Source organism: Schistocerca nitens, chromosome 5 (genome assembly GCF_023898315.1).
Source record: "Schistocerca nitens isolate TAMUIC-IGC-003100 chromosome 5, iqSchNite1.1, whole genome shotgun sequence".
NCBI classification, from domain to species: Eukaryota; Metazoa; Arthropoda; class Insecta; order Orthoptera; family Acrididae; genus Schistocerca; species Schistocerca nitens.
In genome coordinates, this window is record NC_064618.1 from 626,156,148 (window position 1) to 626,180,799 (window position 24,652).

General features: G+C 40.7%; 1 protein-coding gene across 3 annotated transcripts in view; it reads right to left on the bottom strand.

Annotated features, from left to right (window-relative positions):
• LOC126259608 (probable 5-hydroxyisourate hydrolase ZK697.8) overlaps positions 1 to 24,652 on the bottom strand; it is a 102,497-nt gene that overhangs the window by 13,249 nt on the left and 64,596 nt on the right. For 2 of the 3 annotated variants that reach the window (XM_049956518.1, XM_049956519.1), the window contains exon 5: positions 4,922 to 5,057. In XM_049956518.1, coding sequence (XP_049812475.1) covers positions 4,922 to 5,057 — 136 coding nt within the window. Of the gene's footprint in view, positions 1 to 4,921; positions 5,058 to 21,448; positions 21,684 to 24,652 lie in introns of those variants that run through there. The other variant, XR_007546538.1, reaches the window with a different exon arrangement.

Genomic DNA, 24,652 nt, shown 5'->3' on the forward strand with positions numbered 1-24,652 from the left:
TACTGCAAACTGTGTGACAGGAGGTATGAGGGTTTGGAAACTGCAATTAAGTTTGTGTGAACCAATGGTGATGCTAAACCAGTATCGGCAAGTTGTGAATACTATGTGGTTCTCACGGAGACACATAGACTTTGTGGACATTGGTACAGATTCGACTATTGCTCACCTTCTGTCTTTAAGGCATGGAACGGTTGATGGCTGTGTGCTGGTGGCAGAGAGAAGACAACTTGACACTTGTTCATTATACATTTTTTTTGTCTGTGAAGTATGGACCTTGAATAAGAAGAAGGATGCTACACACTGTACATAGCTACACATTACATAACATTACATACTACCTGTGCCATAAGTTTAGGGGAGTTTTATATGTTTGATTACCATTTCTTTGCATTTTAGGATTAGTGATGTGTTTGCTATTTTGTTGTATATCATAGAAAACTGAATTGACCAAGCAATTACTATCCTCTGTTTCACACATTATGAGAACACAATGAGATGTTTGTGTGGTTGGAGACTAGAATCTTCACACAATTACTTATTGCTAAGCTACTTCGACGGAAATCTGTTGGTAGATACACACAAGATCAGATGAGGAAAAGTTATGAGAATCCCAGGACTGAATGGATAAAGACTGTAGGGTAGTGTGTAAGAAAGTACTATAAACACACAAATTTGTAAAATATTGATAGTGATGTAGTTTATTTCTCTTCAATTTGTACATTGTAAGCTATCACATGTTAGGATTAGGTAATTTTGATGCACTCTTGTTGCTTGTAAACCATTATTCTTTAGGTTAGAGAAATGATGTGTTAGGGAGTAATATTTTGTCTTATACACTTTAATAGAAATAACTGGACTTTAAACAATAGTGATCCACTACTACAAACCAAATCAAGCTGCAACTTACACTATTATTTATACCTTCTGATACAAGAGATGGCTCGGTTAACATGTTCCCATTGCACTGTCACCTCTGATTTTGAATAATTACACATCTTTGAGGAAAGTTTGTTACTACTGAAGATGACTGGGTTAATATGTTCCCACTGCACTGTCACTTCAGGATTTGCACTTTCAGCTATTTTATATTACATGGTGAAAAATTTGATGTGAGACGGCTGATAAAGATTTAATTGATGTGAATTCCATATGCTAAAACTATTACATTTATTTTTATGTTTAATAATAACTGCTAAAAATCTTTGCACATTTGTTTATGTAAATATGTAAGTCAAATTTCGTAATCGAACCCAGAATGGTAGAGAACAACCATCCTGGGTGAGATACCATTGTAAATATGTGTCATTAATTAAGTGTTATATGATTCCAGGATAATTACCATTGTACATAAATATACAACCTGACAGATGAGGAGTGAGACTCAAGAGGAGAAGATTGGCGGGCACAAGACGACATTTGAAGAGAATTGTTAGTATATGTGTAGAAAGGTCAGTAGTTCATTGCATTGCATGTCTGTAGAGATCTCATGCGAAATTCTTTCGCATGAAATCTCGAGGGCTGTACGTAATGTAATGTACTACTGAAACTATTGATACCATCGGCTCGCAAGCTATGTGGTGCCGTGAACCGACATTAAAGAACAATTATATTAATATAAAATATAATAAAAAAGTGAACTTAAACTGAAATATTATCATTTTATTATAAAAACTAACAATTTGAAGGGCAATCGTATTATGTATTGCTGCAGAACTATTTGAGAACTCTATTCAATTTTCGTACCGTTTTCATAAGTGTATACGTGTGATGTATAAAATATCTATGCTCAATTCATGTAGGCAAACCTGCGTACTTTGTAAGGTCTTTGCAGAAACAGTTTTTGCCGGGTGAGGCTAAGGGACAGTCGTGTTTTGGTGAGTCTAAGAGACAGTGAGTTTTGAGACGTCATGAGAAACGGACGATGTTGGAAAAGCTTATATTGGTGAACTACTGATTGTTATGAAGATTATATTACGAAATTATATAATACGGAAAGCTTTAAACAGTATCAGTTCTTACGTAGCATGTTACAAACCCAAGGACCCATTGTAGTAACAATTACAGCAAATCCAGAAGTTACCCCTAGACAACGAGGCAACAACAAGAATTCAAGGTAAGGTAATTAAATTATTTTGTATTCGTATTGTGAAGTTACCTTCTCTTGTGGAATATTTAAGTATCTTATGCTCTGTTAATAGAGTCAACAGACTGACGGGGACTTGTGGTCCACTATTGAAACCAGGAAGACCACACAGGTTTTTAAAAACGTGTCATAATTTGATATAAAATAACTGATGATATTTAATATTTGTTCCCCGGTTGGGAGAGGTAACATTACAACGGGCAAGTGCTCTACCACTTGCCCACAAAAGACAATTGTCCTGAGTTCAAGTCTGCCAGGAAGTTTCATATCAGCAGACACTCCGCTTCAGAGTGAAAATCTCATTCTGTGTGCGGTTTTGGTTGGCTGTTGTCTAGCGAAGTAATGTTTCACTGCAGAGAACACGTAAGGAAAAGAAGGTCATTTAAAAGGTTTTGGGCTTAAGGTGAGGCCTTCAGAAAGTACTGAGACTTCTGCGGAAGTCAGACAGGTTGACAACAGTGTTACAGGATAGGTGTTCAGGAGCAGCATGTTTCAAGGAGGGTGGAAGTAGTTTTGGGGGGAGTTGCTGGGACAGCTTCCTCGGATGACGCCGATTTTAATGGTAAGCCCATTAGAAGAGAGTACAAGTTCAAGGTAAGATTTAAGATAGAGGATGAGACATTTCTGGTTTCATATGGCAAAAGAGTGTTTTTAGAACTGGCAGGAGTAGAATAACAAGTGATTCACGGTTGGATGGTCGGGGGACAGAAGGAGTGACTGAAAAGGTAGTTTCAAAAAATTCAAAGTGGTATAACGGAAATAAATGATAGATACTGTAAAGAGAGAGATGTAGAAAGTTAGAAAGAAAGGAAGAACATGTTTTTCACAGCTGAAAGAGATAGTAAGTGTGCTCATAAATAAACATCAAATTGACATGCACAACAGTAAGTAAACATGCAATTGTAAAAGAACACATGATGTTGGACTCAGTAGAAAGGAAGTTAGGAAAGGAAGATCATGCCGGGTTAGAAGTGAGGGATTATTGAAAGCCTACCAGGGGATTTCAGGGTGGAATGGGAGGTGGGTCACGGTTGGAAACAGGTCGAAACTGTTTCAAAGTTCTGTGTGTGGAACTCCTGGCAGATTAAAACTGTATGACGGACTGAGACTTGAGCTCAGGACATTTGCTGACTGATGACATATTCATGACCTTGACTCAGGCAAGGGCAATCTGTGCCCTTTCCTTCATAACCTAAACACCTACTCCCAAATCTGCTTCACCTGGTCCTCCTCAACTCAACGAGCAACATTCTTAGATGTTGATCTCCACCTTTAAGATAGTCAAGAAATATGTCTTTTCATATCAAGTGCACCAACTATCAACATTATCTCCACTTTGACAGCTGTCACCCATCTAAGTCAAAAAGTCTCTGCCTTACAGTGTTACCACCTGTAGACGTCACATCTGCAGTGGAAATCAGGATTTTTCAATGTCGTACCCAGCACGTCCATGAACAACTCTACTGCGGTATCTCCTCCTTCAGCACCTGTAAACTTGTTAACCTGCCACCGACCAGTGCTCCTCTGCTCACCTAACATCACCCTGAAACTTGAAAAGCTGAAGCACATTCTTCATCAGATCTCAAATTATAACTTTTTGTGTTCCAAGATGAAGTCTATCCTACCCAAACTTTACCCACAGTAGTGTTCTGCCACCCAACCAAGCCAAAGAATATCCTTGTCCATTCCTACTCCAATCCTGGGTTGTTATTTTGTGGATGACCCAGGAGCAAGGCCTGTTCTATAAACCGGACGGCCACCTTCTACTTCAATCCAGTCACAGGCATTTCCTACCCAATAAAAGCCAGAGCCATATGTGAAAGCAGCCACATTACATAAAAACTATGCTGAAATTATTGTGCAGCATTTTATGCAAGCATAACAAGTAACCAACTGTCTACTCATATGAATGGCCACCACCAAACTATGGCCGCCCACAATCTTCACCAGCCAATAGCCTAACATGCTGCAGACAACAAAAATGACTAACACCTGCTTTACTGCCTGTGCCACATCTGCAGTGGAAAGCAGGAGTTGTTACCTCAGAATTCCTTTTGTCTTGTTGGTCAGCCACTGAATCAGAGACATCTGTTGTTCTCACCTACCTGACATTACCACACTCCTTGGCTTGTGTTTTCTTCCCTACCCCCCTCCCCCAACTCCATCAGCCCATGCAATTGCTCTCAATGATCGATAATGAATAATTGGTGTTGGTACGGCCATTGTAGTGTGTGTGTGTGTGTGTGTGTGTGTGTGTGTGTGTGTACTCTTTTACTAGAAGAAGAGCCAGAGAGCTTGAAAGCTAGTGAACGCTGTTCTCTGTTACGCATGTATGTGGCACACGCCAATCTGCTCCATGTGAGTGGTTGCCTTTCCCTTAAAATTTCATGGATATTAAACACCATTAACATAATGATAGCTGTGTAGATATTAATGTTGTTTCTTAAAAAAACTTTTAAGAAGACATTATTGTTGCAACTGACTGCTGAAATTATTTATTTATAATATCCACAATTGAAATTTCAGCATTTGACCATTTACAACTGTAAATGTATACTTCGTAAATAAAGAATTTTAACAGTTGATGGTGACATAAATGTATTTTAAAAAGTTTTATATGACTGTTAACCTCAGCCATGAAAATATAATCAATACTGCTTCCACCAGTACCATTGGTGATGCTGATGGGCAGTAATTGGAATAGGTAAAGGAAATGAGTAGGAGTAGGATGAAGAGATAAATTCAACAATTATGCAATCATAAAACTGATAAACTTACCTCTACGAAAGGATACAGTGACTCCTGGCTTGTTGAATCAAAATATCTATCAACATCAAAATGTAGTTTATATCGTCCACTACATAGCTCTAAATCCTGTAGGAAGTTACTGAATCGACCATCTTCATCAGTATATCTGCAAGAGTTTAAAGAGAAATGTGTACTCTAGTCACATTAAAAAACATAGTACGTAAGTTTTTACGAAACAGGCAGAAAAGAATCCATCATACTGATGATATGTCAAACACAAATAAATTTAAACACACTGAGAAAATTTGCAATACTCGAGCACTGGAACAAGTAAAATGGGCAAAAGAAAAGGAATGCAGTTGAACAAATCTGACTGTTGTGACTCGCCGATCATTCAAAGCACCGCCGCGCAATTACGCACGTCCTCTACGTGTGGCGCTGTCTGCCAGCCATGCAGCAGCTGCGCCACCTAAGCGGCCAGCCGAGCGGCGGCCGCTAGACTGGGACTCAGTGCTCATTTGAATGCTAACGTGTACACATGTCTTGCTTGTCAACTTACACTGTGACATATGTGTTGTGTCGTTCTGAAATATATGTGTTAAACTTGACGTTATAACAATTGGTGACGAGGATGGGATTTTTCCTTTTCACCATTGACCCACAGGTTTCCGTGGCTACTGTCGAGCAACTATTGCAAAATCTCATTGAACAGCAAACGCTTCTAACAGCGGCGATTCGCGATTTCGTCGCGGCGTCAAATGTGGGGCGTTTCTCGTCGTTGGCTATACCTCCTTTTCCTCCTTACGACGAGATGGCGGAAGACTGGTCTGATTATGAAAAACGTCTTCGACAGCACTTCTTGGCATTTCATGTCACGGACGAACAACCATGTAAGTCTCTGTTCCTTTCCTGGATTTCACCTCAAATGTATCGGTTGTTGTCGCAATTGGCTCCTTTGAAGGATCCTGCGCCTTTGTCCTTTGCTGAAATGTGCTCACTTCTGTCTGTCTATTTTCAAAAGCAAATGCATGTGGTAGCCTCTCGTGTTGCCTTTTATCGTTGTCAAAAACAGCCACATCAATCATATCGCGCTTGGGCTGCTGAACTTCATGGCCTCAGTCAAAAGTGTCAATTTGTTACTGACGTTCACAAAGAATCCTATGCCGATTCCATGGTACGGGATGCTATTATCTGGTCGGCGCCCGACAAAGAAGTTCGGCAACGTGCCCTTCAGTTAGCGAATCCGACTCTAGATGAAGTTCTCTCCATTGCGCAGTCTTTTGAAATTTCTCACGCCGCTGGGGCGCAAATACAGACGTGGGGTGATGTCGGGGAAATACAACCTCTGTGCACTGTTGACGACGCGTGCGGCGCGTCCCCGCCGGCCCGCAGTGCGCTCCCACGCGCAGCCTCGGCGTAATCGTAAACAACCTGCTAAGAAACTGCAGCAAAACCCCCGGCAACTTCCTTCATGTCCGCGGTGTTTTACGAAATAATTCACGTGAGGATTGTCCCCAACGTTGGGCTGTGTGTCACAATTGCAAAAAGAGAGGTCATGTGTCTTCCGTTTTCAAGTCCGACCGCGTACATGATGTTCATGAACATGACGCTGACTCTGATTCTGTGTTGTCTGTCAATTGCACTTCTTCCCTTTCAGGGAGGTTATTCCTCACTGTCCAAATCCTTGGTCGCCATGTTCACATGCAAGTGGATACCGGTTCTGCTGCCACTATAATTAATTCTCAGTCGTATCTTCAGTTGGGTTCTCCACTCCTGCCACCTGTCACTCGGCAATTACGGACGTACTATAAACAGAAGATTTCTCTCTTGGGACAGTTTAATGCTGAGGTATCTTACAAATCCATCGTTTGCACTGTTCCCATATTTGTGGTCGACCAGAGCAACGCAGAAAATCTTTTTGGTTTCGATGCCTTTCGCGTTTTTGGGTTCTCCATAGATGACTCTGTCAATATTGTCTCTGATGCTATTCCTTATGCTCAACTGGATTCCTTGTCGACGACATTTTCGTCCCTTTTTTCTCCTGGGTTGGGCCGTGCAAACGACTTTGAAGCTCATATCACGCTCAAACCCACCGCTCGGCCTAAGTTTTTTCGGGCTCGGCCCATTCCTGTGGCCCTTTGTGATCGGGTAAAATGGGAGTTGGATCGTCTCACTACTTCAGGGGTCTTGCTTCCTGTCACTTCCAGTGAGTGTCCTCTCCTGTCATTGTCGTTGCTAAGCCAAATGGTGATATTTGTCTCTGTGGCGATTTCAAAGCCACTGTAAATGCTCAATGCCTCATTGACACTTACCCTATGCCCCGTCCTGAAGAATTGTTCACTAAACTTGCTGGAGGCCAGTATTTTTCTAAAATTGACCTGTCAGAAGCTTATCATCAACTTCCTCTCGACGCTGCTTCCCGGCAGTTTCTGGTCCTTAACACGCCTTTCGGCCTCTACCAATACCAACGCTTGCCGTTCGGGGTTGCTAGCGCCCCTGCTCTCTTTCAGCGATTCTTGGAACAATTATTGCTCCCTGTCCCTGGGTGTATCAATTACATGGACGACATTGTTGTCACTGGCTCCACCACTGAAGAACATCTTCAAAATCTCCGCATACTTTTTCATGTCTTACAGACTGCCGGTCTTAAGTGTAATCTTCAGAAATCACAATTTTTTCAGGCATCTAGCACGTACTTGGGGTTTCAACTCTCTCGGGATGGTATTCGTCCGCTTCAGCAAACTGTCGCTGCGATCGATGCCCTTCCTCGCCCTACATCTGTTAAGGAACTGCAAGCCTTCTTGGGGAAAATAGCATACTATCACAAGTTTTTACCGTCTGCGGCTTCGGTGGCTCAGCCATTGCATTGCCTGTTGCATAAAAACGTGCCTTTTCACTGGTCCGCGTCATGCGATACGGCTTTCCAGAAATTGAAGACTATGCTGAAACAGGCCCCGTGCCTGGCTACTTATCGACCTGGCCAACATCTTGTTCTTGCCACAGACACCTCTCAATACGGGGTCGGTGTAGTCCTTGCGCACCGTTTTTCTGACCGTTCGGAACAACCCACTGATTATGCCTCCAAAACGCTCACGGATGCCCAACAAAAGTATTCTCAAATTGAAAAAGACGCTTTGGCCATTATTTATGCTCTTCATAAGTTTGGTGTTTTTCTCTATGGCTCAAAATTTCATCTTGTTACGGATCACAAACCACTTGTTTCCTTGTTTCATCCATCAACGTCACTTCCCGACAAGGCTGCACACTGCCTCCAGCGTTGGGCTCTTTACTTGTCTCGTTTCAATTATGAGATTCATTTCCGGCCGACGGCTCAACATGCGAATGCTGATGCACTGTCTCGCCTTCCCATGGGTCCTGATCTGGCATTCGATAGGGACGAACTTTTGTGTTTCCACCTGGATGTTGCCGAGCAGCGGGTTGTGGACGGGTTCCCCATCACTGGGGACAGGCTGGCGGCTGCTACAGGTTCTGACCCTACCCTCTCCCGGGCTTTATGTTGTATTCAGAAGGGTTGGCCAGATCGCCCGTCCGCTAAGACTTCTGACCCATTGCGGAACTACTACGCTTTGTGCTACCGCCTCACGGCTAGGGATGGTGTTATCCTCCTTTCCACTGACAATGCTTCGCCACGTGTTGTGGTACCTGCGTCTTTGCGTGCTTCGGTCTTGCGCCTCCTTCACCAAGGGCACTGGGGTGTCTCTCGCACAAAATCTCTGCTGCGCCGTCATGTGTACTGGCCTGGCATCGACTCTGAAATAGCACACATGGTCGCTGCCTATGGCCCTTGTGTGTCACAGGCCGCTGCCCCGAAGTCATCTTTGTCACCGTGGCCTTCGCCTGAGAAGCCCTGGGAGCGCATTCATGCTGACTTTGCGGGACCCTTTTTAGGTACTTATTGGCTCCTCGTAATTGACGCCTACTCTAACTTTACTTTCATTGTCCGTTGCACGTCGCCTACCACTGCGACAACCACCAGTGCTCTCGGCTGCATTTTTTCTTTGGAAGGCCTCCCCTCTACTCTTGTTACTGATAATGGTCCGCAATTGGCCTCTTCCGAATTTGCGGATTTGTGTGCTCGTCACAGAGTTATGCATGCCCCGACCCCGCCGTTCCATCCACAATCCAACGGTGAGGCTGAACGACTGGTCCGCACATTTAAGGCTCAGATGCGGAAACTTCTGACTTCTTCTGCTGCTGATGATGCGCTTCTCCAGTTGCTGGCGTCTTACCGTTTCACCCCCATGGGCGACCACAGCCCGGCTGAGCTCTTACATGGCCGACAGCCCCGCATGCTACTTCATCTTCTGCGGCCTTCCACCTCACGGCCGCGGGTGCCTTCACTTGGCCGGTTCACCGCCGCCGACCTCGTCTGGGTACGGGGATATGGCAGGCGGCCAAAATGGAGCCCGGGCCGCATCTTAAGACACCGTGGCAGGTGCCTGTATGAAATCCAGACCGACACGGGTGTTGCAGTGCGTCATTCGGACCAGCTTCGGCCTCGTGTACCGGCAACGCCTGTTCCGAATGTCGCTACACCACCTTCGGCTCTACCTGACGCTCGGGATCTTGGCATCTCTCAATACTCACAACGCAGCCCTCTCACCGTCATCGCAATGCCAGCACAAGAACGGACACCACCAGGAGACGTGCCGTGCCCATGCAGGAACCGGATGACCATCCTCTGTCAGAGCAAATATACTCGCCTCCTCCTCCAATGGACACCGACACATCGTCCATGTCTCCTGTCATATCAACTGGACTTGCCGCAACGGGCAGATTGGTGCATGGGGCCCCAGCAGATTCGACCCCTATGTCTCCTGTCATCACGACCCGTTATCATCGGGGCACACTTCCGTCCGTACGGGAAGCCGCCTCCTCGAGACTTTACGGCGAGTCAAACAACGCCTATGGACGTTAGCCATCTCCAGGACACCTCCATCAAGACCAGTGCAACAATTTCAAAGGGGAGAAAAGTGTTGTGACTCGCCGATCATTCAAAGCGCCGCCACGCAATTACGCGCGTCCTCTACGTGCGGCGCTGTCTGCCAGCCATGCAGCAGCTGCGCCACCTAAGCGGCCAGCCGAGCAGCGGCCGCTAGACTGGGACTCAGTGCTTATTCGAATGCTAACGTGTACACGTGTCTTGCTTATCAACTTACTCTGTGACTTATATGTGTTGTGTCGTTCTGAAATATATGTGTTAAACTTGACGTTATAACACTGACCTACACTCATGCGTGAAAACATTATGACCACTCCCTGCTGTGAGACTGAATGCCCCATACTGGTGCTGTAGGCAGTTGACATGGTAAGGAAAGTAAATAGATAGAGCACGGTCTAATAGGGAATCATTCTGGTGATGATAGTGGCTGGAAATGGGAAAATTTGCTGACATAAGAAAACCTGACATATGGTAAAATGGAACAATGGAAAGTCCTGCATGAAACAACAATTATACGGAAAAGACAAATTGTTAGTCACCACATAGAGGCAGTGGTAAGTTGCAGATATACCCAATGAAAAAGAACTGCAATGCGCTTTTGTAAGCCAGTCATAGCACATGTCACGTGATCTCACCACCCGATGACAGCGGATATTCAGAGCATAGGACACGTGATGTAGTCAGCCAACAGCAACATCACTGTTAAGTAGCACAAACACATCAACACGGAAAGTTAATAGTTTAAATTAATATACATAGTGTTGCTACAAGGCAAGCAAAGCTTTCACATACAATATTGGTCTCTAAGGTTAATAAGATGCAAGAGAAGCTAAGCTTTCACATATAATGTTGATCTTTTTCGCGTGTGTTACACTTTAAGATATATCACACGAATGTGCCAGTAAAATTTTTGATAATGACATAAATGTCTGATCTTCAGGGTTCAAAATTCTTCTAAATGGCTCATCACCAAAGAGTTGATTTTTAAATGAGAGTCAAACACTCTGTGATTTAATAAATTCAAGGTACATTCTTGCACATAGTTCAACTTACGTAAAAGGATATTTACTTTGAAAGTAACACTTTTCAAACCACTACTCACAATATTTTCCTGCGACCTGCTAGAAATAGGGTAGTTCCAGCAGTTTCCATAGAGTACAGATAACAGGTGACACCGCACTTGTGGAGCTATCATGATGTAGGAAGCCTGTATATGCATATGTGTAAAACATTGAAAGATCATACATAAAAGAAACAAGACATGATACTCCAAGAGCATCGGAATTTCGTGAACCATATTAAAATGTGCACATTTAAAGTGCATACTTAAAGTGCACATTCGTATGTCCAGATTCCCAATGAAGTGGACCTCGACCTGATATTAAGTTTTTCAGTGTGGTTTTCGGAATGTAAATTTTCTTGGAGCACCAGTACTGTATATCACGTTTGGTTCTTTATTATGGCATACTGCTATACATGCTAGAAAATGAAAATGTGCGCTTGAAATGCAGCGAACAGTTGAAACTAGCCAGTACTGTGGAATTAACCCTCTAATGGTAAGGTTGGTGTTGGATCTGACCCCAGCGAATCTGTTTTGTTTATAACTCCCCTCTCCCTTTTTTGAGAGCGCTGTGGTTCTAGTTACCATACCAGCCAGTCGTCCCGAGAACGCCGAGGAGGCCACGTCAGTCTGGTGAGTGACCTGCAGCTATCCTCTCTATTCGAAACCTACATTATCTGTGCTCGGGTTGGATCTGACCCCACCTTACTGTTTACGTCACACTTATTAGTTTCTTTTGTGGGGAGGATCAACCTCATATTGATGTTTATATTACATCTAAGTTTTATTTTCTCTTCTAGTATCTTACTAAAATGGCGCATCAACTCCTTAGAACTCCTGAGGAGATATACAAGTTTGGAGATATACAAGTTTCTCGGACAGGAGGCTGAGTCAGAGGATGGCGACAATATCGATGCAGAAAACTGTTCAGAAACTGAGGATGATGTATTATCTAATACTGATGACATGATGTATTTCATTGTGCAGCAGGAGCAGCCGAGTTTGATAGTTCTCAGTCAGATGTAGATGATGAGAGATATATTGAGCTAGGTAAAGACTTAAAGAGACAATATGGACCAACACACCCATCCATTCAAAATTTTCGAGGACACCAGCGTCAAATATTATTACTCATCTCCCTGGTCCACGTGGGGAAACAAGGGGGGTCACTAGTGAATTGGAAATATTCTTATTATTTATAGATTCGAAAATTATAGAAAAAATTGTTTTGTACACAAATCTTGAAATCGAGAAATCTAGGCAAAAGTACAATACGGTCCAGTGGTTTCATTCACCAACAGAGAGCGTTGAAATAAAAGGGTTGATGGGCCTTCTCTTCATGAGTGGTGTCCTAAAAAATTCTATGCTCAGTGTAGATAAGATGTTCTCAGCAACCTATGGACCTCCGGTATTCCGTTGCACTAAGTGCAAGAAAAGGTTTGCATTTCTTCTAGAAAACCTCCTCTTTGATGATAAAGCCACCAGAGAGGCCAGAAAAATCAACGACAAATTTGCGGCTCTCATAGAAGTGTGGGACATGTTTGAATAACAGTGAAAAAAAAAATATATAGTCCATCTGAATATGCCACAGTAGATGAAACTCTACTGAGTTTTCGGAGTGCCTGTCCATTCAAAACGCATATCCCATCGAAACCCGACAAATATGGGTTGAAAATAATGTCACTATGCGACGCAGGGACATTCTATTTTTTGCGTGGCATTCCATACACTGGCAAGGACAACAGAATAAAGAGGAGACCTGGGGATTTGCTTTTACCTGCCCAGTATGTTCTGAACCTGACAGAATCTATCAGGGATTCTAATAGAAACATTACAGCGGACAATTGGTTCTCCTCACTGGAGGTAACTGACGCCCTCCTCCAAAAGACACTGAGGAGGAACAAACCGCAAATACCACCATCAATGCTGCTTTCCGCTCCAGCAGGCTCTTCAACATTTATGTATCAGGACGATAAAACTTTGGTGTCATTTAGCCCAAAGAAAAATAAAAACGTTTTACTGATATCGTCTATGCTCTTCTCTGGAGAGATAAATGAAAAATCAAATAAGCCTGAAATTGTGGAGTTCTACAATCTAACTAAAGGAGGGGTCGATGTATTAGATATGCTTTGCAACAGCAGGACCACAAAAAGAAAATTGAGAAGATGGCCCATGCGGTACTTTTATGCTATTTTAGACATCGCTGCTATAAATAGTTTTATCATTTCCAAAAGCAATAGCAAAATGGACAGCTTTTCAAATGACGTGAGTATATCATTTCTCAAAAATCTTGCGCTCTCTTTGACAAAACCTCTTATGGAAAAGAGGTTGAACAACACACATCTTCCCCGTGAGCTCCATTCGTCTATTGGAAAACTTTTAGAAAAAGAACCAATCGAATTAGACAAGTCTACCCAAGCACAGCCACTAAAGAAAAGAAGATGTGATTTTTGTGACAGATCAAAAGATAGGAAGGGGAAGGCTTTTTGTAGTAAGTGTAATCGTTCTATATGTGGGGAGCATAAAGTTATTATATGCCCTGGCTGTAAAGAAACTCAGATGTGATAAATTGTGCCAAATATGTATTTTCAGGGCTGTATGTGATCGTTTCCAGGATAACATTATACATCTATTATTTGTTCCTATTACATTATGTGTACAAAGACATTTATTATTGAGAATTTTATATTTCGAAACTGCTGACACTATAATTATTTTCTACAATTAGTAAGAGATGTTTCTCATTTAGTTACTATCTTTAGAATTTCTAAAGCACTCAAGTTCCTAGTTGATGACTGACTCTATTGATTTTTACCATGTTTTCAATAATTTTATAGAGAAGATTTCTATTAAGGTATTTTTTTGTGGTCAAGCTCCTATTTTTTTCCAAAGTACTTTATATTCTTACTTATTGACAGTAAAAATAAAAAAAAACTTGTTGTTATAACAAATATTATATGCGTTTAATTGATAATAAAACTTTTCCCATTATTCATTTTTTATTTTACCCCAAAAAAAATCGATATTTGGAGGGTGGGGTCTGATCCAACCCCACCTTACCATTTATGTCGGGAAACTTCACCTTACCGTTAGAGGGTTAAACATTTCGTTTCAAATACATTGACTGCCTCTGCGGAAAAGGTTAATAAAAGTCGAAGGGTTAAACATTTCGTTTCAAATACATTGACTGCCTCTGCGGAAAAGGTTAATAAAAGTCGAATTTCTTTAGCAAACAGAGAAAAATAACTTCATTGTTCCGCAAGGCGATTGATGCTTGACTGTCAGAAAGGGAAAATAAAACAAAATCTGAAACTAATGACATATTTTAGACTTCTGTAATTATGTGAATGTATTTTAATTCACTTGATAGCTCCCAGTCACAGATATCCGTTTTGTTTTCATTTGACGCGAGGGTAAACAAAGGGGAAAAAAGCAAAATCACGTGGAGACTACCCACTATAACTCAGACTGCTCTGCGCAACAGACCCGGATCTACGATATTTGCGAACCTGGTTAATACTTAAAAAAATCGAATTTTCAAAAACATGTCCTTTTTGTAGTGCACATCTTTCTGAAAAGTCTGAAACATAAAACGTGTGTTCGAGGAAATGCAAGACATATTATTTGGTTTTAAGTATGCCAAAGTGCAGTGCCATGCCTCTTCATAAAGCATTCTTCTACCACAAATCACTATATTTCGCTCTGTGGAATTTAAACATGTATAATTTGTAATGGATGCCATCAAACTATATTCAGGACAGTGGAAATTGAAATGTCCTGTGGTGCCTCTCCTGCTCCCAGTCGGCTGGTTTGACAGCCTGGGCCTCTCTCTCTCTCTTTTTTCTTTCCCCCGCAATTAATAGCCAATGGGATTATTTGTAATCGGGAGAACAAGAACTCTTCAGAAAATTTGAACTCTTTATTGCCTATTAGCTAATAACTTTCTGTTTTGTGTGAAATAAAATTAAATATAGGATACATAAAACCAATAAAGACAGGAGATAAGCAAGAAATTACACATTTCTTCAATCCTTAGTTCATAGCACTTTTTTTCTCTCTAATCTTGCTACAGCTTTACATGGCGTGCTTTCCTTTCTGCGAAAGAATCTATTACCTCAAAGTTCGTCAAACGTTTTGCTACATGAAAAATCGGAAAGTCGTTATCTAATACTGAAAAACCTGTTAACACGAATAACACCCAAGACTGGTGTGGTTTCTCGATCTGATTACGACTATTTTGTCACTGTCTGCTAGATAAAACAAAATCGGCCTTTCTAATATGGTAGCAATTTTGTAACACACAGCAAATAAATGAGACTGTTCTGGCACAAATGGCCATTTTTATAACACGACAGAATATAATTCACTAAGTACCAATATCAAATGCCTATTAGGCCTATTACAAGCAAAAAGGGGTCAACAGAAAGGTCCGATCTTACTCGTCGGCTTTGACCCGTGACGTAAGCGTGTTGTGGTGTGTGACGTCATTACGGCGCGGAAAACCTAATACATGGTTTGATGTACTCTTGTTTAAAGAACATGTATACGTAATATGAAGCAATTTGATGAACATATTGATCTGTAGCGTAGCCCACTTGAGGTTAGGTTGGGAGTTTTTTTTTTTTTGGAATGCGGCCGCGGCAGCGGCCGCCTATGATTCGAAAATATTGATTTGACACTAATGAAGCCTGTGGGGGGATGGGGGGGGGGCACTGCAGACTCCCCCCACCGCATAACGACATATTTAGTTTCTCCCCACCCAAAAACCCCCAATTTCCCACGCTTGTCCCGTTACAGTCATTAGGCTTTTTGTGAAACTTGTGTATTTCAGTGTTTACAATACGTATTCGATGTTTTTATATCCGCCATATTGGAATTGTTGTTTATGGTCGTTTCCGCGGTATTTCTGACGTCATGGGTCAAAGCCGACGGGTAAGATCGGACGCTTCTGTATTTCCGCAAAAAGCTTTATGTTAGGAAATAGTTTCACATTTCATTCATGCGCACCAGTTTCTCAAGCATGAGATGGAAAAGTAGTATTACAAAATTTATATATAAATTTGGAATCGTCTTTTTCTTCCATACTTTGTTTTATGTCCCCATTTCTTCTCCTTCCTAATTGTAACAAACAATCTTGTCATCACCAATTCTGTAGCTATTCGTGCCATTGTCAAAATTTGTTCGCCGATTAACTTCACTAACCCTGCCGGAATCACAGGTTTAGTTATCCCGCGATTATTTTCCCGTTGGCGTTATACGTGTTCGTACAACACGTTACTTCCAGAATAGAACTTCAGCGGCTGCCAGCCGGGGACTGTACTACTCGTCCTTACTAGTGTAGCGATCTGGTCAAAATTTTTTTATCAAAATTTCGTTTTCTTGGATACACTGAGAAGATAATACGTAATCTTTCTCACCTATTATTCCTGTCAGTCAATTATTTCCATTCAGGTAGTCTGAATCTATGGATTTCGCTAGTAATTGTAACAACACTGATCATTCGTAAACCCAATCAACCACATAATCAGACAGCGATTGGCATTCATCCGTTTGGCTTTACTCCGCTCAGCTCGTATAGCCCCGCCCCCTTTTGTCTGCGGAAAGTTTATTTCTAGATGCAAAGAGGATTCTCCTGACAGAGACATCACGTATACTATGCATGCATTCAAAAATCAACTTAAAAGTGTTCAAAAACCAACAGGGAAGCATTTCAAAATATATTAATAATTGATAGACAAACATGCGCTGGATGGTAGGCACTTTGTGAAACAAGTTTTTTTCCCTCAAGAATATGAATGTGGCGCCCCCTTTTCCCGGTAGCATCTAGCTGCTTGCTGCGACTGCTTGCACAGCCAACAGCCACGTTTCTGTAGCCAGAATTGGGAGTCTCTACTACTCAAACGCGACTCAACTGCGCATGCGCCCACTCGTAACTGCTAAAACAAATCTAATGTAAACAGTTGTGACTTCACGCTCATCGGAGGCAATTTGCTGTTATGAAGCATTACATAATCTTCCTAAAGCCTTTGACACATTTTGCAGTTGGCGGACACTTGCATGAGCACTGTGTGTCGTTGTTGTATATGGCCTTTCCTTTGAAATTTAAGTTATCTTCGTTTTTCTCTCTCATTTATGTTTTATTGTTGAAGTATTATTCTGCAGTAGTGGGTTACAGTAATATTCTTTGTTAGAGTATCAGTTCTTACCGGTCAAAATTACAAAAATTTAACTGAAAACTAAAACAATAAAAAATATCCAGAATTCTAAAAAAATCCTGGGTTTTTCCCGGTTTTCTCCCAGATGAAAAATTTCCCGGATTTTTCCTGGATCTCCTGGTTGTCCCGGGTCGTATACACCCTGAAATGGTTTCTGTGCAATGTGACCATATCTGTAACAGTCCGTTTGGGTGTATATTTTATGGTCACCACAGTGCCACAACACAGTGTAAGCAAAAATTCTAATCACAGAAGGCAGTTTGCACACATCTCCTAAACTAAAAAGAAAATGCCTTTGAAAAATTTCACCTTCTTGCACCTGACACCAGGTGCAGAAGTACTGTGGCCTTGATATCTTGGGTTCAGACACCTTTTCCTCCATTGCAAGGCCAGTGTCAGCCTGAAAAGTTAGTTAAAAGACCAGCTACCGTATTTACTCGAATCTAAGCCGCACTTTTTTCCGGTTTTTGTAATCCAAAAAACCGCATGCGGCTTAGAATCGAGTGCAAAGCAAGCGGAAGTTCTGAAAAATGTTGGTAGGTGCCGCCACAACTAACTTCTGCCGTCGAATATATGTAGCGCTACACAGGCATGCTTTGTAGGCACAGAGATAAATACTGGCGCCAAAACCCGTCCGTCAGTAAATAAATAAAAAAAAAGGTGGAAGACAAGCTTTTTTCTCTCCGCTCCGAGTTTCGACCACTGCATTTTCATACATTATCCAACGAAGTAAATACAAATTCCGTATTGTTCATCTTCGAAAGTACTACGAAAATCCGACTGGCAAGACTGTTGCTAATAGGAACCTGATGAAATGTGAATCACATGCAGTATTCTCTTCACCATAAGAATAATACGAATATAAACATTTTGCCATGTATTCTTTCGTGTTTGCTGCTATCTCATTTAAATCCTGTCTGCCTAATAAACTACGAAACTAGAGTGAGACAACAGCAAACGCGGAAGAATATACGTATCGTGTCATGTTTATATTCATATTATTCTTATGCCTAATAGTGATACAGTCAGAAATGAAGCACGGCAACTGACTAGATTTTTAAATCTAAAATGACTAATTTCTGTGCAGAATTTGATGTACTAAAGAAGCGGCCGCAAAGATTTTCAAACGGAGAAAAATTTTCGCCCAACTCTCGTTCAGAACATGTTCTATCATACGCAGTCTATTATTTGGTTCTTGTTGATCATTATCAAAGAAAGCAGCAGTGTAAGTAACAACAAGTAGCAGTCACTGGCAATTGTTTCGCTAATGAGACAATTCCTCTCTTTTTTTAATCGTAAGCGGCGGTAGCGCGCACAAAAGCAAGCCATGCCGCGGGCGGCGACAGTCCGTAAACACGCACTATCAGAATGCGACAAACAATGCATGACGCAGTACAGTAATGCATTTTCAGCTTAGAGTGACGTAAACACCTATAACAAAGAAAGCGGCACGTATCAGATCAAAGCAAAATAAGCAATCGATTCAAACCAGACGAAGCATGTGAAAAAGGAAGGGTAGCCGTATAAATACGGACGGAGAGCCTTACGCATAGCAATGGCTACCTGGTAAAGCTTTACTGCTGAGCTTACGACTCGAACCAAACTATTGTAGCTGTATCGTCTTTCATTCGACCTAAATTGTGTCTCATATTACAATAGACCAACTTTGTTTGGATTTGAAGGTGCGGCCTAAAACTTTTCTCTCCCCTTGAATTTAGAGTCTCAAATTTCAGGTGCGGCTTAGATTTGGGAATTTTTTTTACCTTGATTTCGAGTCTCATTTTTCAGGTGCGGCTTAGATTCGAGTGCGGCTTAGATTCGAGTAAATACGGTACTACTGAATGATCTCAAACTCTTCTTCTTTGCACAATGTGTATTCAACTGATGTTACAATGAGTACATGGGTACTTTACAGTTGCTTACAGCCCCAAGCTATTCAGTATTAGCACTTTACAATGTCTCTTCTGTATCAGGGCCATCAACTAATGACTTTTTCTTCATAGAGATGTCAACATCAGTGTCCCCTACTCCTGGCGGTTTAATGGACCAGAGTGTATCTTCCATGCAAGAATAAGCAGCTGAAATGGAACTCCAATGGTTCTTGATGTGGTATTGGTGTCACATTTCCTGGTACATATCTGTAACCATCGTGTGTTTGATATCAGTAGATTTATTTAGTAAAATTTCTTTTCAGCTGCCTTTATTTGTGTATGCTGAGGTGGACCTGCTAGACAGTTCCATTCAACTGCGCTCAAAAAAGTGTTCATAGTACTTTGTCTTCTTGTGCATGGATGGATGCTGAAATGAAGATTATTTATCTTCCGAAGCACTTGAATGACATAAACAACTGAACTTTGAATCTTCTTCATTCACACAACAACATCGTCTTTCTCATAATCCAATCTCATATACTAAGCAGGTTGACAGACCTTTTCAGTTCATGTCACTTCTTCTGTGAATTTCTCTCTCTAGGCATATGCTATCCCTTCCATGGATCACATACCCTTTACTCTCCAACATATTTATTGTATAGGGACCACTGCATGACAAACACTCACCAATATGCAAAGCATCCTACCCTCAGAATGAGATTTTCACTCTGCAGCGGAGTGTGCGCTGATATGAAACTTCCTGGCAGATTAAAACTGTGTGCCCGACCGAGACTCGAACTCGGGACCTTTGCCTTTCGCGGGCAAGTGCTCTACCAACTGAGCTACCGAAGCACGACTCACGCCCGGTACTCACAGCTTGCCTGCGAAAGGCAAAGGTCCCGAGTTCGAGTCTCGGTCGGGCACACAGTTTTAATCTGCCAGGAAGTTTCAACCTACCCTCTTTTGCTATTCATCCAAACGAAGATGCTGCTTCTTAACCTTTTGACCCTTCTTGGTCACTATACAGTTACTTCCCATGCTCCTCTAAATTCACATTCATACTTATACTTCTTTTCATTTGGTATCTTAGTGCTGGTATTACTTAGAGTTTGTTACTTATATTACCATATTTCACACAACTGATCATGTTAAAAGAGTCAATAATGCCTATACACTGTTCACTTCTATGAGTTACCTCAAGTATTGTTGCTCTTATTTTAAATATTTTAAACTCTCCTAGCACAACATATTCTCTATTTAAAACTTTAAGGAGTACAACAGTATGAAGTTATCACTTTTTAACTTACATGTTAGCACAACATGATCTCCTTTAGGGAACATTTTCCCTTCCTCTACCCCTCGTTTATCAGATGTTGCTAACATGTTACCAAACAATACCATAAATGACAGTATAATTTATAATATACCAAAAACAAAATCTATGTGTATTTAATACATATATTGTCTGTACTTCTTTGGTCCCTTTAATAAGGTATCTTCTATATTAGAATTTTTATCACTTGAAGGGTATACTTTTGTTGCTATTTCCTCCCCTTGACTTTTCAAATCATCTAACTCTGTCTAATATTTTTAGTTTCTCTCCTTCTTTCTCAAAAAGAGCCATCAACTCCTCAATCTTTGTAGTCAGAACTGGCATAAAACTATAACCAAAAATAAATATTTAGATTTAAAAGTACTTTAATACAAACACTTCTCATCCACCTTTCTACACCAATTCAAACATAAACACAGCACACAAAATCTACGTTCTGGTCCGAGTATTCTCACCAAAGGATAAAAACAGGTTGTTGCAGTGTGATGCCGGTGAGTGGCAAACATGTAGCCAATGCAGCATGTCTATGAACTGCGCCGCTGACTGTGTGTGAAGATTAGTTGCCATTGTGTCAATCATTGCCTGCTGTAGCAGTGTTGTGGACTGCTGAGTTAGTAGTAGCCCTCTGACCCAAGACAGGAAATCTTCTTAGACAAATGATGAAACCTACTAGTGTTCCAGTGTCTAGTTTGACTTGAACACAGTTGTATTTACTGTTGTTGTCCAAGTTGCTGTGGACAACAAAGTATAATCTCAAACTCCTTTTTTCACTCAATTGTCTTAAATTCTTCTTTTAGGTAGTATTTCGGAAATGACGTTGAAACCACAAAGGTGACAATGTGTTGGACATCCACATCTCATCACAGATCATGGAGGCCAGTGGCTTGCCTGCAGTGGCGAAGTGTTGCACTTTTTGTAGGGTAGGCTGAGGATTACGATTTTCAAAAAAAGAAAAAAAAATCTTAAAACAAAGACTTGTAAAATAGAAACACTGCAAAAGTACCTTAATTACAGATTTCTACTAGGATTGAAAAGACTACAGAAATTGTTATAAATAAATACAAAAAATATTAAACACCTTCATATAAATAAAAATAAAACACAGAGTAACTCACCGTTACATTTTTTATATATTAGTTCTATCCTCCAGTCCCTTTTCTGGGCGTAAACATCAAAATTTATAAGGCTCTTAGCTTCCACTATGTATTTCAGAATAATTTCCTCACAGCTTAGTCTTTCAACAGTCTTAATGCAGTTTTCAATTTTGAGCTTACAGCATCTTATGTCCACAGTTTTACTTTGCAAGCTGGCCAACAAAATACTTGTATGCTGGAAAATTGTATTGTACAACTGCAGTAGAAAAAGAAAAGTTTGATTATCCAGTATGCTACTTAGCCCAATTGTTCAATGAAAATAATTATCATCCCACCCTTCATCGTTCATCACATCATTAAATTGTGTTCTCAGTTTATATAGTGAAGATTAATGATTTGTACACTGCATGAATGAAAATTCTACCTTGTTTCATAATGACTTGGTAGTTTAGCTCCCCTTTCCCTTAGAAGTTCAATTCTTTTGCTGGAACGGTTAAAAACTGCGTGAAATCCTGATAGATTTGCTACAAAAGTTTTCACATGCGTAATTTTTTATTTTTTTATTTTTTAAGCATACAGGAGGCCAAGTTCAACTGATGTGCATGAATGGACACCACAATTTGTCCCTACCACTGCACTGCAGCTACAGTATTTTGTGATACTAATTTGTTTTTCAATATTCCAACTGTTTAGCACTTGAAACTAAACATTGGCTATGCCTTGTGCATTCCGGTCTTTGGATACGTCATACAACTATATGTTTCTCTCTTGTATTTCTCCTGAGTCGTTATTTGCAAAATGAAAAATTACATTCATTTGACTTCTAGTTGAGATATCCATTGTTTCGACAGCTTGTACTGATATAAAAGGGAATATTTTTAATTTCACTTGAAATTTGTTCTTTAACAATATCCATAATACAAGCTTTTAATTCATTCTGTGTGGAAGAGGAAGTGCCTTTAAATACTCCATCGGATGCTACATATCTTTCATGTATGGTTTTTCTTCCACTAAGAAATCCAAAAGTTCTAAATAATTTTCTTTATTTACTGACACCTCAGATTCGTCATGACCTTGAAGAGCTAAATCTTGCTGTACTAAAAAGGCAGACAGTCAAAGTAAGTCTCTTCATAATACTTCTCTTTTGATCACCCTTCTCATTACAATTCAAAGCCTCCAGATGTGTTGTTTTTGAAAGAGCATGGTCAATTCTTACTGTACCTAGCTGATTGTATTTAACAGCTGCTGTGATATGTGAAATGGAACATCCATGCTCTTCAGCTTTTGAAATGAAATTTTGAAGACTCTCTTCACCTTCTCCGCACTTATGCCATTCCAAACCATCATTACCCATTCCAAATAATACACAGTAATAACAAAAAAGTTTGTTCCTTACAATGCTGCCACAACCGTGGTTTGGGATTGTACCATTGTGTTTGGAAACAGCTTACAAATTTTCCATAAGATTTTGTAATAGGCAGACTTGGCATCAGCTTTCACTCTTTTACCAGGAGTTTATCTTCCAAAGAAAGGCAAAAGAGGAATGCAGGGTTTCCTATTAAAAATTCAGTGGGTGTCCACTGGGGGCCGAACCGCAGAATAACCCTGGGTTCGGTGTGGGGCAGCAATGGGGTGGGTGGACTGCTGTGGCCTGTTGTGGAGTTGTGAACCACTGAGGGCTATGTAAGGACGAAGCCTCTCCGTCATTTCTAGGTCCCCGGTTTAGTACAATACAATACAAATTTTAATCTGAGGAACAATGAAAATACATAGACTGTTTCCTATCATCTTGGAACATCATCCAACGATGCAGTCACATTTATTTTCTATGAATTATGAATGCCTTCTTGTTCTTTGTGTTTTAAGTAAAAATTTAAATTAAGAGTTTATGGTTTCTCATTCTACCTGGCTTGCTGCTAGTGTGCTAAAGGATGCAAAGTAGTGTTGTTAGGGAACTGATGAATGACTTGTCATTCCAATGCGTGTATCCGCCTGCTGGTGAGAAGTAGAAACAAATCAAACACCAGCTTTTAAAAACCGTATCCTGGCTGTAGAAACCCGAGTCCATCACATGAAAGAAATGGGATTACTGCAAATGCTCATAAGAAGCATGGAACTCCGAGCTACTATTGGTTGCAAAGCTAGAGGAGTGATGCATTATAACACTGATGGGGGCATATACAAAGCTCAGACATACAATATTTGAAAACATTTATTAGGATATGTGAACAGATCTGATTACATTCAGTTTGGATGAATTGTTTTGAATTTTTTGGGTAGGCTCAGCCTTAGAGCCTTAATGGATGCATCGCCACTGCTTGCCTGCTCTGTAAAGAAGGTTAGGCAGTGATCTGTGCCACATCTCATGGCAGAGAACGATGTTGGTGAAGGCACAAGTGTTTCAGAGCACAGCATTCAGCACACTCTGCAGCAGACAACCCCTAAGTGGTCCCACACTTGTGACAAAGCCAGCTGGGATATTTTTAATTCCCCTCTTGTTTTGCCATCTGCCTACTTAAATTCATTTTTTCAATTTTAACTAATTACCATTAACATTAATATAATCTGCATTTCCATAAAAGAGAAAGGTTGGCATCCAGTTGTTTCGAGCTTAGTTTTATGTATGTAATTGATTTTCTAATTTCATTCAATCATGCCTAGTTACTATCTTTTGTTACAGGGTGAAATCAGTGACCGTTTCATAACTTAAAATTGTTGGCGCATAAACAAATAAAAATTCTATTATAATTAAAAGTGTTTGGAAGAGGAAACACTAGCATTCTTTAAGTATTTATTTGGCGCTATTCGAAAACATGTTTGCAAAGCCAGCCCTTAATTAATTCCAAATTAATTAACAGTTTTGTCAAAAGTATTGTTTGCATAACAATATTTGTTAATTTCATGATTTAAACAAATAATTCGGCCTAACACTTGTAGTAGAAGAAACTGTAGAAAAGACTGAATTTTTTGATGTATTCAGTTAATTTAATGAGTTGAGTTTTAATTGCAATTTCTGTAAATTTAACTTCGAACAATGTGTAGTTTCAGTATCTACATCTACATCCATACTCCGCAAGCCACCTGACGGTGTGTGGCGGAGGGTACCCTGAGTACCTCTATTGGTTCTCCCTTCTATTCCAGTCTCGTATTGTTCGTGGAAAGAAGGATTGTCGGTATGCTTCTGTGTGGGTTCTAATCTCTCTGATTTTATCCTCACGGTCTCTT